General features: G+C 45.6%; 1 protein-coding gene across 1 annotated transcript in view; it reads right to left on the bottom strand.

Annotated features, from left to right (window-relative positions):
- LOC146813214 (C-type lectin domain family 2 member B-like) overlaps window positions 1-19,099 on the bottom strand; it is a 284,546-nt gene that overhangs the window by 80,925 nt on the left and 184,522 nt on the right. Inside the window, exon 2 of the mRNA XM_085620092.1 lies at window positions 5,715-5,777. Within this exon, the coding sequence (XP_085476218.1) occupies window positions 5,715-5,777 (63 nt within the window). The remainder of the gene's footprint in view (window positions 1-5,714; window positions 5,778-19,099) is intronic.

Below are 19,099 nucleotides of genomic sequence, written 5' to 3'. Positions count from 1 at the left end.
AAAAGGGGCTTTCAATATGGGTTCGCTGGCCCTGCAAAGTACCGTGTTTTGATCCACGGGTCCCCTCATTTCTTCTCTGATCCTTTGAAACTGAAACGCATGCTGGAGGGCCCGGACGATCAGGACATGGACACAAGTGCCTCATTGGGGACGGCGGCACAGGCTTCAGCCTCAGGTTATGGGTGAACATAGCTTTGTACGTTCTAATGCTGTTTGGGGGGCAGGCTGCCTAGGGCATATTTCCTGCCTCCGGGCTTTCTCCAAAACAGTGTTATTGGCAGTACGCAGTGGATGATGCACAGGATACCTAGCCATGTGTTATGTCTTAGAATTATTGCCTTCTGTATAGAGGAGTTTCAGTTTACTGGGCCAAGATAGTTAACGGTCATGCATAGTGTTTTACAGGTTTATTACGGGGGTTGGTAGTGATTGTCGGGGAGTTTAAACTACTGGTCCGGAATGATTGATGAGGTGCAAGTGGGTTATGCTGGTGGGGGGGTGTTGTTGCCTAATGGGTTGTATCAGGCCTTCATCTAAGGGGGATAGTTCCTCAGGTCCATGGTGCTTTCTCTCAGTATAAAGGTATGCACGGGGGGGGTTCCGACGCATTCTCCTTCCAGTCACCATGTCTATCTCGTTCAGTTGGGGTGGGAAGGGTGGGGGGCAGGGGGTTTGTTGGGTAGGGGTATGTGTTCTTTGTTTTTTACTTTTATTGTTGTTTGCTCCGGCTTGCATGGTCCTCATCTTTTTGCTTCTTGTGGGTGTGGGGGGTACTGGGCTTTACTGCGGATTTAAATACGATTACACCGTGAAATATGTGTTTGTTGTGATGTTGTTGCAACCTCCTGATGATAAATAGCTCATTTGGCTCGCCGGTGGGAGCAGGTAATTTAGACAGACTAAAGGTACTGTCGCTTAACGTTAAGGGCCTGAACCAGCCTGTGAAGAGACAGAAGATATTAGATTATGTTAAAAGACTGAAGGGTGATATCGTCTTGCTCCAGGAGACGAAGCTTGAGGCAAAGCAGTTTCACCACATGAGAAATACATTCTATAATGAGGTGGTGGGTGCAGAGGCTGTAAATAAAAAGAATGGTGTCCTGATACTTGTTGCAAAGAAATCGAAGGTGGAGGTCTTATCGTCTGAAGTTAGTGCAGATGGTAGATGGGTCACGGCCAAGATGAGTAAGGATAATACAGAGTTCTATGTCACCAGCGTGTACGCACCCAACACTAGCGATCTGGTCTTTTGGGACAAACTGAATAAACACCTTGAAACTATTCCGGATACTGCGTTGCACATAGTAGCTGGGGATTTCAATCTTCCTATAGATGCAATTTTGGATAGGGATTCACGCTGTGTCTTTAAATCTACGAAAGCCCATAAAGCTCTTCTTAGTATGTGTAAGCGTTTCCACTTGGTAGACACATGGAGACTCCAGAACCCCACGGAGAGAGATTATACTTTCTATTCTCCACCACACGACTCATACTCACGGATTGACTTCCTCCTTATCACACAAAATGGCGTCCCTAGATTGGATTCTACAACCATTGAGCCCAGGGTATTATCGGATCATTCGTGCATTTCCTTAACAATCACTAATGTTAAACCATCCTCTCGTCAGACAGCTTGGAGGCTGAATGATGAAATCCTAGCTAGTGACAAGCACCGGGCCACAGTACAGGAGGCTATAACATCATATCTTCAGATTAACAAACAAGGGGACACGTCCGATCTCATTAGGTGGGAGGCTCTAAAAAGTACTATAAGGGGAGTGTGTATCAAACTTAGGTCAGAGATGAATAAATCTTATAATGAGAAGTTGGAGGCTTTGGAGATGGACATTAGGAATTCAGAGATCAAACATCTAAAAGATAGGGATGAGATGTCTCTTGCTGCATTGGCGAATAAAAAATATGAGTATAATAAAATAGTTAGTGAGAGGGCGGGAGTCTGGCTTGACAAGGGCAGGTGATTTAAGCTTTGTGAGTCTAATAAGGCAGGTAAGTCCCTCGCCTCATACTTGAAGTTCAAGGTCCGGAAGAACTCTATTAGTGTTATTAAGGATGCTTCTGGGCACTCGTACTCGGATCCTGATAAAATAACGGAGGTGTTTAGAGTTTTCTATGAGGACCTCTACGCAAATAATGAGGCGGTAGAGGAACCTAAAATTAAGGAATACTTAGATGCGTGTGATCTCCCACAGCTTTCGGAGGAGGATCGGATCAATCTTAATGGTCCAATTAGCTCTGTAGAAATAGAGGCTGCGATTAAACGCTTAAAGGTTGGGAAAGCCCCTGGCCCTGACGGATTCACGGCAAAATTTTATAAAACTTTTCCCTCCCTTTTGGTTGGCCCCCTCCTCCAACTATTCAAAGGTATTAATGAATCTGGTGAAGTGAGAGGTACTTTGGCTGAGGCCATAATTGCTGTACTTCCTAAAGATGGGAAAGACCCCTCGCTACCGAAAAATTATAGACCGATCTCATTGATTAATATTGACTGCAAACTCCTGGCCATGATACTTTCTGCTCGCCTGCAGGGGGTTCTTCCGAAGCTGATCCACCCATCTCAAGCTGGATTCCTTAAGAACCGTTTGTCCAGTGACAACACAAGAATTCTGGCACATGTATTAGAAAAGTCGAAACTCTTAGACACACCGACTGCAGCGATAACACTGGATGCTGAAAAAGCATTCGATAAGGTGGATTGGTCCTTCCTGCGGGCTGTTCTCTGTAAGTTCAATCTAGGAGAGTCATTCACTAAACTGGTAATGTCCCTCTACTGTTGCCCGTCTGCACGTGTTAGGGCTGGTGGATCCTTTTCCTCTCCTTTCCACTTAAAACAAGGTACGAGACAGGGTTGCCCACTGTCTCCTTCACTCTTTCTGTTGGCGATTGAACCGTTCTTATACCATATACGGCATGATCCGAATATAGCCGGTATACCATTTGGTGATTGCGCTATAAAACTAACGGCCTATGCTGATGATGTGCTGATAATGTCGGAAAGAGCGGACGAAGCAATTCCGGCCCTCATGGCTGACATTGAAGATTTTTCCAGAGTATCTGGATACAAACTTAACAAAGATAAAACGGAGGTCAAACTTTTGAACAGTGTTGGGGATAAGGGGATTATTGGAGATTCCGGGCTTACGTAGCAACCTCGGTGCTTTAAGTATCTTGGGCTGGATTTCGACAAGGACCTGATTTCCACGCTGAAAGTAAATGAAGACTTGACCTTGAAAAAGATTTCTACATTGCTTGATGGTTGGTCACCAAAGTTTCTCTCTTGGTGGGGTAGAGCAGAGACGCTTAAAATGATGTCGACTCCGTTGGTCAATTATTTGGCCAGCATGCTCCCTATGACGTTCTCTAATGCTTTTCTTACTAAGGTGGATCAGGTGTTTGGGAATTTTCTGTGGCAGGGTAAGAAGGCCAGAGTCTCTCTGAAGAAGTTACAATTAGCAAAGGATAAAGGCGGACTCGGTCTCCCCTCCTTCAGGAGCTATCAGACGGCGTTTCTGTGCAAACAGGGCGCACAGTGGCTGTTGAAATCCCCTACATACACACCATTATGGATAAATATCGAGGAGGCTTTGGTAGATCACGCGCCTTTGGAGGCCCTCCTTACGATGAACCTGTCACACCTTCCTCACTCTAAGTACATCATGCTTAATACTAGAAGGGCCTTACTTAGACTCGATCAAACGCATAAAACAAACCTGACAGTCGCCAGGTCCTCGTATATGTCCCTGTGGAGGAATGCACATCTTAAGATTAAGGGTAGTACTATATTTTGGGAGTCATGGTCCAAGAAGGGCATTAACTTAGTGAAGGACTTATATGAGGATGGGGCTCCTCTGCCATTCTCGACCTTACAGAGCAGGCATGATCTTAGTCCGATGGATCTTTATGATTTTCTTAAACTTAAATCGATTCTGACAGCAAACAGCTTCTCTCCTTATGTCCCTTGGCTTATACAGCAGATCCCACGACTAATACACGATGGTCACTTTGTGTCGAAAGTATATAAATTGTTGTTGCCCCTACCCATGAAAAAACACAAAAGAGTGGAAAGCGTATGGGAAGCGGAGCCAAATCTATCAGGCATATCCTTTGACTGGGAGGTGATTCATAAGTTAGCCCTTACACATAAAGTCTCACCCATTCTATTCCAGACGAAGTATATGCTTCTCAACAGGGCCTATTGGACTCCCGACAGGCTGTTCAGATGTAAATTAAGAGATTCGCCTGTGTGCTGGAATTGTCAGCTAGGTACCGGGGATCTTGCGCATATGCTTTTCTCCTGTTCTTCATTAAAGGATTATTGGGGGAGAATATTTGATTGCATTTCCCATGTCTTTAAGATAAAACCTGTACAGGAATTTGTTTACGTCATTCTGGGGGCACTGGACCCACAAATAACAACTGACCAAGATCGCCAACTGATGGACTTAATGTTAACAATGGCATGTAAAGTCATTCTTTGCAAATGGAATAATGCGTCTGAAGTGAGCTTTAAAATCTGGCAGGAGTGGTTGTCTTTCCTGAGGGGGTCTAGTAACCCGGCGCTTCAGGCTTCTACCTGGAGCCCTTCAAACAAAAAGCTCTGGAGGTCATTGGATGCATCCTCCTTTCATTACGACCCACCCTGAGAGGTATATTTTGCTTGTTCCCTCTGAGTGGGGTTGTGGTTGGGTGCGGCGTGTATGATCCAACGAGTCCCGGGGCGCTGCGCGCCACACATGAAGCAATGTAATGGACTGTATTGGTAATTGATGATGCGAGCTGGATTGGGGTTTTATTCTTTATTTACTGTTTTGTCATTCATTTTCATTTTCTGTATTTGTACATATGACATGACTGTACTGATCTTGGTGCACGGAAGAGTTATTGTATTGTTTCTGTTTCTTCAATAAAAAATATTTGAAATCAAAAGAAAAGAAGCATAACTTGCCCCAATGCACTGTTCATTACCTCACACATTATTTTATAGATGACCACCGTGAACGTTTCATCTCACGTAGCTGACTGTTGGTGTTGGTGGGATGGACACTTAAAATGACTATAGGCCTGGTCTTGTCCACCGAGATTGATGCAAATGGAGAAAGGCAGTGCAAAGCCTATTCGATGGGATCAAGTTCAAGAATCCCCAATACAAGGCTTTGTGAACAAGTATTAATATTGTTAGTTGTTTAATGAGATATGAGTGATATATACTTCCATTTGTTACAGTTCTTAATGTCTGTGTTGTTTCCCTGACTATGTACAGGATGTCTTTGATCTGTAGGAACTCTTATGCCACAAGCGATATAGTTATATGAACTACATAAATAAAAAGCATTACACCAAAAAATAGATATTTAGATATTGCATCAGTATAAGGATCAAACGTTAGGGAATGGAACTTGGGTATTTAATTGTTTATTGCTGTACTTCATACATAAAACTAGCAAGACAAAGGAAATAGCACACATTTTTGCAAGACAAAAATAGACATACCTTTAAAACAAAATTGCAATGATCCAAGGAGCTAGACAAGGGAGGCCATAAAGAATGAGTTTGGAATGAAAGACAAAGGTGGGATTGGGAAGTCTCTAGAAATGGTCGTGAGATGAGTGAAATCAAACACATGGAGAATAGATTTTGATTAATCTAAGCTGTAATCAATTAGCATATGTTTATGGGATTGTTTCAAAATGTCTTACCTGCAGGCCACACGTTTATTGTGAAAGAAATCACAAATGATATGGCAAGAAGTGCGATCAGTGCTGAAAATGAAAACAAGGAATGTTTGGTAACTTGTACAATTCAAATAAGTAAACATTTTTCCAATTCTGCAGTAGGTTAAAATATTTGCATAGCATGTAACAGGTTTCACTTATTTTGTGATACATCAAAAGACATCCCCAACTCAAAGGAGGTTAATGCCTAGGTCTCCCACCATTCAGATACCCAGTACAAGGACCAAATATGATGAAATAGAAGTATTGGGCATCAATTGCTCTAGGAGGAGAATCTTTGGAATACTTCCCTCAATGACAGCTCTCAGGACTTTCTAGTAAGTACTGACAGCATTGTCTCCTAGTGATACACTCTACGGCTTATTTATGAGGGCCCTGTGTCGCTTTTGCATCATGTAAAGTGGGCTCTCATGTTGATTTATGAAGCCATGCAAAGATATCTTGTGTACCTTTGAGTGGCTTCATAAATCATGAGTAAGGCTAAGCATCACAAATTGCGGTGTCTTCTTTCTCTGAGCCCGAGAGGCATTCCATGGGTGTTGCGCTAGCCTTTCCCATGCAACACACATAGAATTTGACGCTGCCCCTGATTTACTAAGGGACGTAAACCTAGAGAAGCGCCAAATCTGTATGCCTCCCAATCTGTATGGCCGCCCCATCTGGACCTGCAAAATCTGGGAGAGACCAGTTTTTTTCTGTGTGGTGGATCTCAAGGTCTTCCCAGGGGTGTACCATTGAAACATGGTTTTCAGATGAACCTTTACTGTGCATAACCTTATATAACAGACTCAGGGCCTTGAAAGAAATAAGCTTCCTGATGGGGAGCCAGTGCAAGGCACTAATCCCCTACCTAGCTGACTGATACTTCACAATATTAGGGATCATGCTTGCCACGGGGTTCTGTACCACTTGGAGCTTGTTCAAAGATACCGCATTGATGTTAAGGTACAGGGCGCTGCAGTAGTCCAGCCGGGAGGTGACCAGTGCAATGATGATAGACTAATACAGTTCAAATGGTATATACAGCAGCACCTTTCTAAGAGTTCTTAAAATATATAAACAAGTGCTGACTGTACGGCTGACCTCAGCAGCAAAGGTCAGACCATCATCAAAAGTGACCCCCAGATTTTCGCTGTCCTGACTGGGACACATAAGGGACCAGAGTCTGCAGGCCACGAGGCATTTGACCAGATGCAGTTCTGTGAGCCAAATGCCAGCACCTTGGTCTTGTCTGCATTGATCTTTAGTGAGTAGCCCTTCGTCCAGAAAATAATGCTGCACATACACTGATTAATCTTCCCTGCGATGGATTGCAAATCATTTGAGATGGAAACAATGATTTGTGTGTCGTCCGCATAAGAGAGTACCTGGAATCCGAATGATATCACCAGCTCTGCCAGAGGGGTCACATAGAAGTTAAAAAGAGTGGAGCTCAATGACGATCCCTGGGGAACCCCATAGGGAAGGCCAAAGGTCTTTTCTCTAAATCCTCTGCAGCTAACAATGTGCATTCTGCCTGATATAAAAGAATAGAGAAGCTGCTGGGCCTTTCCAGTGACTCCCACATCCCGCAGACGCTGAACCATGCACACTGGGGAGACGGTGTTGAATGCCCCCAATCGGTCAAGCATAATCAGCACCGCCGATCCACCCTGATCCACCTACATGCAAATACAAGCAGTGGCCAGAATAAGGGCAGACTCGGTGCTGTGACTGGCTCGGAACCCGCTCTGGGAGCAATCTAGGATCTCCTGGGATTCAGTGTATTTCATCAGTTCAATGTTGATAAATTTCTCCAGGATTTTAGCAGGGGCAGAAAGAAGGGAAATTGGTCGAAGGTTTTTCAACTCTAAGGGGTCGGCATTAGGTTTTTTGAGTACCAGTGAGACAATGGCTTCCTTCCAGGTGATCCGGTAGCTACCAGATATAAGTATGTCATTGAGCACCTTGCACAGAAAATTAGCTATCAAGTCAGGAGCCAGTTGAAGTATGGAGGGCGTACTTGGGTCCGAAGGAGCACTGGATTTTAGGCCCAGTAAAAGTTCCTTTGTTTTCTGAAGCGTGATTTAAAGGAAAGAGGTAAGAACATTCTTCCCGGAGTTCTGGGTGAGTTCCCCGGCAACCAAATCATCCCATTTAGTAGGGGTGAGCTCATGAAAGATTTTAAGGATTTTGTTGTGGAAGTAGATTGCAACTCTGTCACAGAAGTCTTGGGAGGGGGTGGCAGAGGCAGAAAAGGGTTGTGATGATGTGCAGTTGTGTTCCTTTTGTCCAGAACAGGACTGTAGGGAAATTGAAGAGTTGATAAAAGGAGAAGTAGTAGAACAGGACACAGGTACTACAGTTGATAGTTTTGAAGAAGAGATTAAAAAATTTAAGACAGTATGGGCCTTATGTAGGTAGCCTAACATTTACCACTTCATAAATACCGAATTTTACCGATTCGGTATTTATGAAGTGGTAAATGCTATGTAGGTAATCAGTCGGTAAAAATTACCGAATCGGAATTGGTCGGTAATTTAGAATCGGTATTTACCGATTCGGTAATGGTAACTGGCTTCACATTGATTCCTATGGGCCAGGAGGCCCATAGGAATCAATGGGAAGCCAGTTACCATTACCGAATCGGTAAATAACGATTCGGTAATGGGGGGAGCACAATCAAGGGTGGCAGGGTGTCACAGTGACACCCTGTTGCACCCCTGATTCCTGCATGTGTGCACATGTGGCACACATACATGCCCTAAGGGCATGTATGTCTGCCACATTGCACACTTCTAAGTGCCAAAAAATGCTTTTTCTAAGCCATTCGTCATTTACCACCAACTTTTAGTTGGTGGTAAATAACGAATCCACACAACACCCACACACTCCCCCTACATCTCATTTCAGGATTCGGTATTTACCGAATCAGTAAAATTACCGATTCGGTAATTTTACCGATTCGGTAAATTACCGAATCCTGAAATGTCCCCCCTACATACCAAAAGCCTGAATACCGGTCGGTAACGGGATTTTTACCGAAAATCGGCCGTTACCGACCGGTATTCGGCTTCCTACATATGGCCCTATGTGCTGAAAAACCATACTCTGTTTGTATATGGTGTCAACGTACACACTACAAGAATCAAACGTGGTCTGTTGACTTATATTTAAAAAGTGAAAAAGAGAATAGTGATAACTGGCAAAGGTTTGCACTGTACCTATTTGTAGAAGAAAGATTTGACTTGTCCACATGACAAGTACTGCTACAATAAATTAGGGGAGGATAAAATGCCTGCTAGAGCTGTGCATAATTTATTTCTTTTTTAAAATGTATTTATGTGTCTTATATAGCGCCTGAATCACCCGGTACGGGGTATCTCTGCGCTGAGACTGCTTGTGGCCATTCCAAAGAGGATTAGAACAGTTCAGTTTTCAGAAGTTTTCTAAAGGCTAGGAAATTTGTACACTGGCACATCTCATAACAAGTTAGAACTGGTTCCCATTCCAGAAGCACTTCAAGGTTTAAATATTTATGAGTCCATTCTTAGCCAAACTATAAATACACTACAGGCTATAGTACGTATGGAGCCAAAGACAGGCAAGTTACCCCCAACGGACCTGCAAAAAGGTCTAAAAGGCAGAGTAGTGTTTTGGCCATTAGATGTCAAGAAAATAATTCAAACAGTAGGGGTAGATAGAGATTTTGAGGAAGGATTATTAATTCTTCTAAAAAGGCGTGTCTACCAAGAACAAGAAGATATGGCAGGAGTTAGTAGATGTTGCCAAAGGTAAAAAAAAAACAACTTTATATCTGGTACAAAACAATGCTTACTATAGAAATGTGGAAAGCCTGCAAGATATCACACATATGGAAGATCAGACATTTCCATCAAAAGGTCAGATTGAGAAGGTGGATCAGTCCAGGACAGAAGAAATGTATGAGCATGATAGCATCCACTCTTTGCATTCTAAAGAGGTTATTGGTGATACAATTGAGCTGTTTCAAATGAAGAAAGCAAAAGGAGCTCCATTAAGTGTTTGGGAAAAAAGGTTAGAAGCTTGGTGTTTCCCGCATCTTTTTTCTACTGGAATAGGTGGCAGGTATGACGAGCAGCCTGTGCAAATACCTGCAGCTGAGTATAGATGTAGTAGACTTTATTCAGAAGATCCTAGATTTAGTCAGTGTCTTCCATATATATTTCACCTATTATTTCAGAGTGACGTGTCTGGCCTCTCATATGCCGTGAATCATATTCTAAAACCAGGAGTTAATTTGCATAATATATCAGTAAGAGAACTTTTGGGACAAGTTCAAGGAAAAGATGAGCACTTGGAATACAATTCAATAAACCTAATGGCATGTCAGCGTGGGACTAATGAATATTGGTATCGGCATCATGGTGAACTCAAGTGGATGTAAAGGAACCTTGGAGCACCTACTTAGTTCCTCACTCTGAGCTGACCTGCTAGAATTTTTGCAGGAGGCAAATTCAGATATAGAAGACATTCATCTGAAGACGCCAGGAGAACCATGCTCACTAGACCCTGCAAATGTTTGCAGATTTTTAAATCACAGATTTCAAGTAATGATGGCTTTAGTCTTGAACCAAACAAAACCTCCTCTTGGTGAGGAGATTGATTTCTTTTGCCGTACGGAGTACCAAGCCAGAGGTGCTCTCCAAATTCACATGCTGTTGTGGTTAAAAAATGCCCCAACATTTGGAACACACAGTAATGAGTCAGTTTTGCCTTTTAATGAGCAGTATGTAACTTGCTCCATCACAAAGGAGAGTAGTGACAACATATTAATAGAACACGTTCAACGATTCTGAAATAATAGAGGCAGAAAATATTGTTATCGAAAATACAGAGCAAAAGGGAAATTGCATACAAGATGTCTTTTAAGATTTCCACAACCTATCATCTAACAAGGAAGAGTCAACAGCTTTTTGTCTGCAGTCAGACTTTCACTTACAAGGAAATCACCCAAAAAATAAATACAATCTATGAAGAACAGAGGCCTCAAAGTAAATTAATGACTACAACTCAGTGATTCTGAAGATGTGGAGTGCAAACGTGGATGTGCCATTTGTTGCAGACAACTCAATTGCTGTTGCTCGGTGAGTTACAGCTTATATAAAAAAGTCAGAGAAAACTGAGATGCAAGAAATGTGGGAGGAGATTTCAGCAGAAAGAGTCTTACGAAGAAATTGTAAAGTTTTAGTTTATAAAATACTTTCTCACAGAGAGATTGGCTCCTATGAATGTGTAGACCGGTTAAGCTCAGCTAGTTTGTTCTCTAAATCTAAAGGAGTTTTATGGGTGAGTTTAGGGCTTACTAATACTCGTAAAAGAGTACTGAAGTATTTTTCTGAAATTCAATATCTTGCAGAATTTGATCCATGCAGTACAGATATTCTGAAAAGTAACATGCTAGATACGTATTATCCAAGAAGAAGTCCACATCTGAAAGGATATGTCTTTATGAAATACTTCAACATTATACTTTCTAAAGCAATGTCAGTAAAATGAAATGAAGGATGTTTGGTGAGACATAACAAAGGAAATTTAAGGATTTTTCTATTTAGCCTTTGTTAGAAATGGGGGTGTCTAATTGGCAATGGCTGGCCATTGTCCAAGTAGGTACCCTCCTTCCTAAGTCAGAGTAAGGGGGCTGCACCCTTTGATAACCCCTGCTCAACCCTATGGTAACGTAGCACAAGCAGCTAGGCTTATCTCAGAGGCAGTGTGTGAAGCATTTATGACCATACACAGTAACACAGTGAAGAACACTACAAAGGGACACCACACAAGTAATTATAAAAAATAAGTATCTTTATATATTAGACTTAACACAAGACCAATAACGGTAAAAATCCACAATACTGTAAAATAGGATTACTCTTGAAATGCTGCAAAAATAGTTCAAAGTGTGCAAAGAGGAGTTCAGTTCAAAGCAGTGGTCTCTGCAACCCTTTTACTTACAAAGTACCTGGATTTCGAAGCAAAACAACCATAATGTCGCAAAGGAGCTGTAGCGATGATTTTCTGCATGCAAGGCCGGCGATGCGTTGAATCCTTGCAGCGAGGGAGGATGAGGCGCCGATCTGCGGATGCGTGCGGATACGATGCGACAAACTTCTGCACGCTAGGCCGTTGATGCGATGACTATTTGCCGCGAGGGAGGAGACGATGCGATGATTCTGTTGCGTGAGCGATCAGGTTGCGATGCAAAGAAATGACGCTCCGCGAGGGAGCGACGATCCTGATGTGATGAAAATGGAGGATGCCCGGCATCCGCTCTGCAATGTCGTGAAGCGACGATCTCGATGCGATGAACTCTGGAGTTAGCGAGCACTTGGAAGCCCACAAACGTGCGATGATCTTTGGAGTTAGCGAGCACTTGGCGGCCCGCAAACGTGCGATGAGTTGATCTTTGGTTGCGAGCACTCAGCGGCATCAGCGCGATGATTTTCCGAGCACTTTCGGCTGCGGCGGCTCGCAAACGGGCGTTAGCGACAATTTCAGCACTCTCTTCTCTGTAGTAGAACTAGAGGTCCTGGAACTCACAGGACCCTCACCTGCAGATAGAAATCCTCGCTGGGAGGAATCAGGAGGCTGGTGGTGAAGTCTGATGTGCCTGAGACTTCAGCAGGAGGCTAGCTCTCTCCTAGCCCTTGGGTGATTGCTTTAGCAAGATTAATAAAAGTTCTCTCAAAGTCCTTTTCCCTCTTCTTCCAAGTCCAGTGGTAACCACTGCAGGCCAATCCAAGAAACAGCACACAACCACAAGGATAGTCACCTCCTGCAGATTCCTTCAGTTACACGGACAGAGGTTCATGTTGATGTCCAGGAGCAATAGAAATTGTAGTGGTTTCAGCACAGATATTTATACCCCAAAAGTCTTTTTTCTCAAAAGCTTCAAGTCACTGAACCCAGCTAGTGCCAGTTCTGCTCAGTCCTGGAGCACTTTGTTTACCAGGCTGCATCTTCCTTTCAGAAAGAGGGGGTCTGCCATCAGACACACAGTAGGAGGTGGAGCCAGCATTCACCTTGCCAGGCACAGCCCTATTCAGGTCAAGGAGCTACCCCTCCCCATACTCCAAATGCAGATTTCTCTATTCAACCCAGGTCTGACTCAACCTGCCCTGTCCCTCCAAACCAGACAGCCAATACACATAACAGCAGAGCACACTGGAAGGCGTAGGCAAGAAAATACCTACTTTCTAAAAGGGGTATTTTCAAACACAGAATATAAAAATAAACTTCACTAAAAGATGTATTTTAATATTCTGAGCTCAGGCATACTAAATCCGTTTTTCTACCATGTTCCTGGGGTCAGTTAGGACTATAGAGAGTAATACTCAAACTGTCCATTCTGGCCTATGGAGAACAGGTAGCCTTGCAGTAGTGAAAAACAAAATTGGGTGTAATTCACTTCCAGGACATGCTACACACACCAAGGCATGTCCTACCTTACACATACAATGCATCCTACCATAGGGGTGACTTACATGATGCCAAGGGATGGCACAGGGGCTGGGAAGTGGGTGCACTTCACAGCCAAGATGGCAGTTCTGGACTGCACACAGACTCTGCAGTAGCAGGTCTGAGACACACTTTACAAGCTGCTTCTGTGGGTGGCACAAACCAGCGCACAGGCCCTCCAGCAGCATTTGGTATACAAGCCCTGAGCACACACAGGCCATGCTACTAGGGACTAACAGGTAAACCAAATAAGCCAATCATGGGTATATCAATTCACACGTCATATTTACACAGGGAGCATTCACGCTGTGGCACTGAATGGCAGTGGCACAGCGCCCAGAGCATCTAACGCCAGCAAAAACAGAGGAGAAAACAGTGAAAAATGGAAGTGAGACCCACGCCAATGGTGCCAGGTCTAACACGTGTCCCCTCCAGCTGAAATGTGGAGAGAATTACCCATCCCCTTGGAAGTTCTCATCACTAAGGCAGAAAAATCTGGACAGACCATCAGCATTGGCGTGTTCTGTAACAGGGCGGTGTTCCACCGTGAAGTCCATACCCTGTAGGGAAATGGACCACCTCAACAACTTGGGATTCTCACCCCTCATCTGCATCAATCATCTGAGGGGCCTGTGGTCTGTCTGAACCCGGAAGTGAGTCCCAAACAAGTATGGTCTCAGCTTCTTCAGTGCCCAGACCACAGCAAATGCCTCACGCTCAATTGCACTCCACCTCTGTTCCCGTGGAAGTAACCTCCTACTGATGAAGGCTACAGGTAGGTCTAGTCCCTCCTCATTTATCTGTGACAGAACAGCCCCCACCCCATGCTCTGAAGCGTCTGTCTGGACAATAAATTCCTTAGCACTATTGGGCACCTGGAGTACGGGTACTGTACACATGGCAGTCTTGAGGGCGTCAAAAGCTTTCTGACAGGTGCCAGTCCAGTTCACAATCTTTGGCTGCTTCTTGGAAGTCAGCTCAGTCAAGGGTGCAACAATGTTGCCATACCCCTTGACAAACCTCCTGTAGTAATCAGTGTGTCTTAAGAAGGCCCTCACCTGGGTTTGGGTCCTTTAGGGCTCCCAAGTCAGGATGGTTTCAATCTTGGGCTGCAGGGGTGCCACCTGGCCACTCCCAACCTGGTGTCCCAAGTACATCACAGAATCTTGCCCAATCTGGTACTTACTGGCCTTGATTGTGAGGCCTGCTCTGCGCAGTGCCATCAACACTTCCCAGAGGTGGGGCAAGTGGTCCTCCCAGGAGGAACTAAATGTCATGCAATGCAATGAAATCTTCCATCCCAACCAACACCTGGTTGACCAACCTCTGAAAGGTGGCAGGAGCATTTTTTAGCCCAAAGGGCATCACATGGAACTGGTAGTACCCATCTGGTGTGGAGAAGGCTGACCTCTCCTTTGCCCCATAAGTTAAGGCTATCTGCCAGTACCCAGACGTCAGATCAAATGCACTGAGGTACCGGGCAGCCCCTAACCGATCTATGACCTCATCAGCTCTGGGGATGGGGTGCGCGTCGGTCTTCATGACCGAATTTAGACCTTGGCAGTCCACACAGAACCTAAGTTCAGGGGTCAGGCGCTGCAGCTTTTGGTACCAAGACCACAGGGCTGGACCAAGGGCGGCTAGAGGACTCAATCACCCATAGAGCAAACATTTTGGAGACCTCCTCCTTAATGTAGGCCCTGACCCTGTCAGTCAATCTGTAAGCCTTGTGCTTGACAGGAGGACTGTCCCCAGTGTCTACCTCATGGACGCACCAATCAGTGACACCAGGCACCAGGGAAAACAAATCAGAAAATTGCCCCAAATGTTGGTGACAATCTCTCTGCTGCTCAGGGGTCAGGGTGGTGGAGAGCACCACACCCTCCACTGACCCATCCTTCTCTCCTGCACACAGGAGGTCAGGAAGAGGCTCACTCTCCTCCTCCATCCCAGCATCTGTGGCAAGAAGCATGCCCACTTCAGACCTCTCAAAGTGGGGCTTCTGGCGGTTTACATGCAGGACCCGCATGGGGTTCCTGGGAGACTGAAAGTCCACCAAGTAGGTAACTGGACTTTTGCGCTCCACCACCTCAAATGGACCGGTCCACTTATCTTGGAGTGCACAAGGCTCCACTGGGGCCAGTACCCAAACCTTCTGACCAGGTTGAAACTCGACCAGAGTGGCATTCTGGTGGTGCCAACATTTCATTTCCTCCTGGCTGGCTTCCAGATTTGCCTCAGCAATTTTTCAGAAACGCCGAGCCTGGTTCCTGAAGGCTAACATATAGCTAAATACATCTTGGGGAGGTTTCCTGGGAGATTGCTCCCAGCCTTCCTTGACCAGACTTAGAGGCCTTCTTACCGGATGGCAATAGAGCAGTTCAAAGGGACTGAACCCTAAGGACTTCTGTGGCACCTCACGGTAGGCAAACAACAGGCATGGCAAGAGGATGTCCCACTTATGCCTCAGGGGCTCTTCTAGGCCCATGATCATGCCATTCAAGGTCCGGTTGAACCTTTCAACCTGACCATTACCTTGGGGGTGGTAAGGAGTGGTGAACTTATCAGTTACCCCACACTCCTTCCACAGAGACTTCATATACTGGGAGATAAAGTTGGTTTCCCTGTCAGACACCACCTCTCTGGGGAACCCCACACCGGAGAAAATCCCCATCAGTGCACGTCCCACCACGGGGGCCGTCACTGTCCTGAGCGGGATGGCTTCAGGGTACTGGGTGGCATGGTCCACCAAGACCAGGACGAACCTGTTGCCCATTGCTGTCTTGGGGTCCAGAGGCCCCACAATGGCAATGCCCACTCGCTCGAATGGGGTACTAACAACTGGAAAGGGCTGGAGTGGGGCCTTGATCTTTCCCCCACTCTTCCCACTTACCTGGCAAGTCTCACATGTTCTGCAATAAGTGTCTGATCTCTTGCGCATCTGGGGCCAATAAAAGTGGGTGGCCAGCCTCTCTGTCAAGGCTGTCAGACTGTCAGTCGCACACACTTTAAGGAGCACCACTAAACTGTTGTCTTGATCTCAGCGGGGACGATGATCGTGGATAATTTCCCCAATTCCCTAGAGTACAACCCAGGCAGGGGAACGGATACTCAACTACCGGAGTCTGGACCCCGGGGAAAGGAAGAACAAAAACAAAGGACAGGGTTGAGGAGAATCCCTTCGGAACTAGGGCTGGGAGGTATGGAGGTCTTGGGAGGCTTACAACCTGCAGAGACGAGAAAGCGAGAGTCAAGGATGTAAAGACAATCTCGTCACTCAAATACTGAAGCTCCACGCTCACTAACTGATACCCACCTGTTCCGTCACAGTCGTTGCGGGTATGAGAGAGGAAGGAGTCCCTTCGTGCTACTCTGAATTGTCTCTTAGAAGCCCTAGAACATGCCCTCCGGTGTGGTGCAGGGGATTGCGTACAAATAATCACACCAGCGACTTCCTCCGATGCTGCTCCCTAGTCCTGGGTATCGCCTCACAGTGAAATAACGGAATGCCTTCCCCCTGTATCTCGGGAAAGGTATAGTCTTGTACTTTGCACCCTGGAACGATAGTAACTGTCTGCAGGAATGTTACGTCACACTCGCATGCATGAATAATCCTGGAAGGGTAACTATACGATAACCCTGGTCCCTCTCTGGTCCAAGGTTGCTGGAGAAAATATGGTGCTACTACAGGGCGCCTCTTAGAACTCAGAAACGAGAAAATCCTCCTGCACTGATCAGCACGTCGGTGCCCGTCTCAGTGCTACGAGAAACTAAATCAGGCTGCGGACAAGAAGCGAAACCCCCGGGCGTTTCTCCCGGGTTACCTGCTCTGTTCCGCGGGTTTCTTCGTGTTGTTTTTACTCGTCTCTCTCCGTGGGTCTTGATGGGATACAGGTCTTGAATCAGGACGGCTTGCGGCAATTCTTCAAGCTGAAATCCGTCGGGGAACACCGTCCGCCATTCCTCCTCCGCAAATATGATTGACAAGCACCTTCCGCTTCCAGCGGAAGTGCTTAAGTAGCGTCTTCCGGGGATTGCGCCCCAGTGCATGTAGGAATGTGTAGTTTCTTCATTGTTGGTGCTGTGGGGTCCGGGAACGGGAATCTTGCACTCCACGCTTTTGGTCCGAGGTTTGCGCTATCGCGTGGGTGATTGCTACAGTACCCCTTCTCAAGGACCGACGACTCGGCGGTCGTCCTTGTTTACCTGGGTGTCTCTCATGAAACTGCTCTAACAACTATGGGCAATGTAGATTTTCCTCGGGTTCCCATGTTCTGTCTTCCACCCCAAAACCCTTCCAGTCTATTAGATATTGAACCCGTCCCCGCACCTGCCGGGAATCGAGGATCTCCTGTACTTCATATTCTTCCTGCCCATCTATAGCTAGAGGTGGTGGTTTTGTCGGTAAACGGGTACTGATCGGACATGGCTGGAGTAGGGACACATGGAAGACCGGGTGGATTTTCCAGGAACTAGGCAACGACAGTCACATAGCCACTGGGTTTATAATCTCCTCAATGCTATAGGGACCTACTTATCTTGGTTTTAATTTATCAACCCCCTTTAAGTGTAGATTTTTTGTAGAAAGCCATACTTTGTCCCCCACTTGATACTCAGGCTCTTTGTTTCTTTTCCTGTCTGCATAGGTCTTTTGCATTGCTTGGGCTGTTGCTAGACTCCGTTTGACGTCTAGTAAGACCGCCCTGAGGTGTGCATGGTGCTTATGGATGCTGGGTATGGGGGAGTGAACTGGCCATTCAAATGGGAACATGTTGGGGTGATATCCATAAGTGCAATGAAACGGAGAGCAGTTTAGTGTGGCATGTTTCGCATTATTGTAGGCAAATTCAGCTAGCCATAACAAGGTGGGCCAGTGTATGGGGTTTTGCAGAGTAAAGCAGCGCAGGTATTGTTCAAGGGTTTGATTCAGGCGTTTGGTTTTTCCATCTGTTTGGGGGTGGTAACTGGAGGAGAGTCGTGCCTCAATGTGAAGAGTTTTGCAGAGGGATTTCCAGAAGCGCGACGTGAACTGTGTACCCCTATCTGTAATCAAGACGTTTGGAATTCCATGGGCACGGACTATATGTTGGAGGAAAACCAAGGCAAGCTCTGATGATGTGGGTAGCCATCTTAGTGATATAAAATGGCCCATTTTCGTTAAGTGATCGACCAACACTAGTATTACTGTTTTCCCTTCACAGGGGGGCATTTCCACTATAAAGTCCATGGATATGGTGTGCCAGGGCCGTGGGGGAGTGGGCAAAGATCGTAGGAGGCCCACAGGTTTTATATGAATCGCTTTTCCCTGCATACAGATTGCACAGTCCTTGATGTAGTCTTTAACATCCTTCCGCAGTCCGGGCCGCCAAAAGGAGCGTTCTACACAGGCAATGGTCTTATGGATCCCTAGGTGTCCTCCTAAAACCGAATCGTGGCTCCACTTCAAGACTTGTTGTTGCTGGGTTGTTTGTGGTATATACAGTGCTTGATAGTGGTAGGCTAATCCATCCACTTCCGACCGGTGCTCAGGTTCTTCTTGGATCCAGGCCTGTACGTCCAAGTCCGTTAAGGTTATTCTCACATCCTCTAGAAAGTCTTGGGAGGTGATTAGAGCGATGGCAGGTTTAGATGGTAGAGCTTCTGTAAGTATAAGCGGTGGATTCTGTGGGGTTATGGAAGTATCGTTTTCCCATTCCCCTATACGAGAAAGGGCATCCGCCTTCCCGTTTTGAGGTCCTGGCCGGTATTTAATGACGAAATCATAATCTGAAAAGAAAAAGGTCCATCGCAATTTACGGGGTGTCAGTGCCTTAGCTGTTTTCAAAAAGAGGAAGTTTCTATGGTCGGTGTAGATTTCTACTGTGTGCAAGGCTCCT

The sequence above is a fragment of the Triturus cristatus genome, chromosome 7 (assembly GCF_964204655.1).
Source record: "Triturus cristatus chromosome 7, aTriCri1.1, whole genome shotgun sequence".
Classification (NCBI taxonomy): Eukaryota; Metazoa; Chordata; class Amphibia; order Caudata; family Salamandridae; genus Triturus; species Triturus cristatus.
This window is presented reverse-complemented; position numbering and strand designations above follow the sequence as displayed.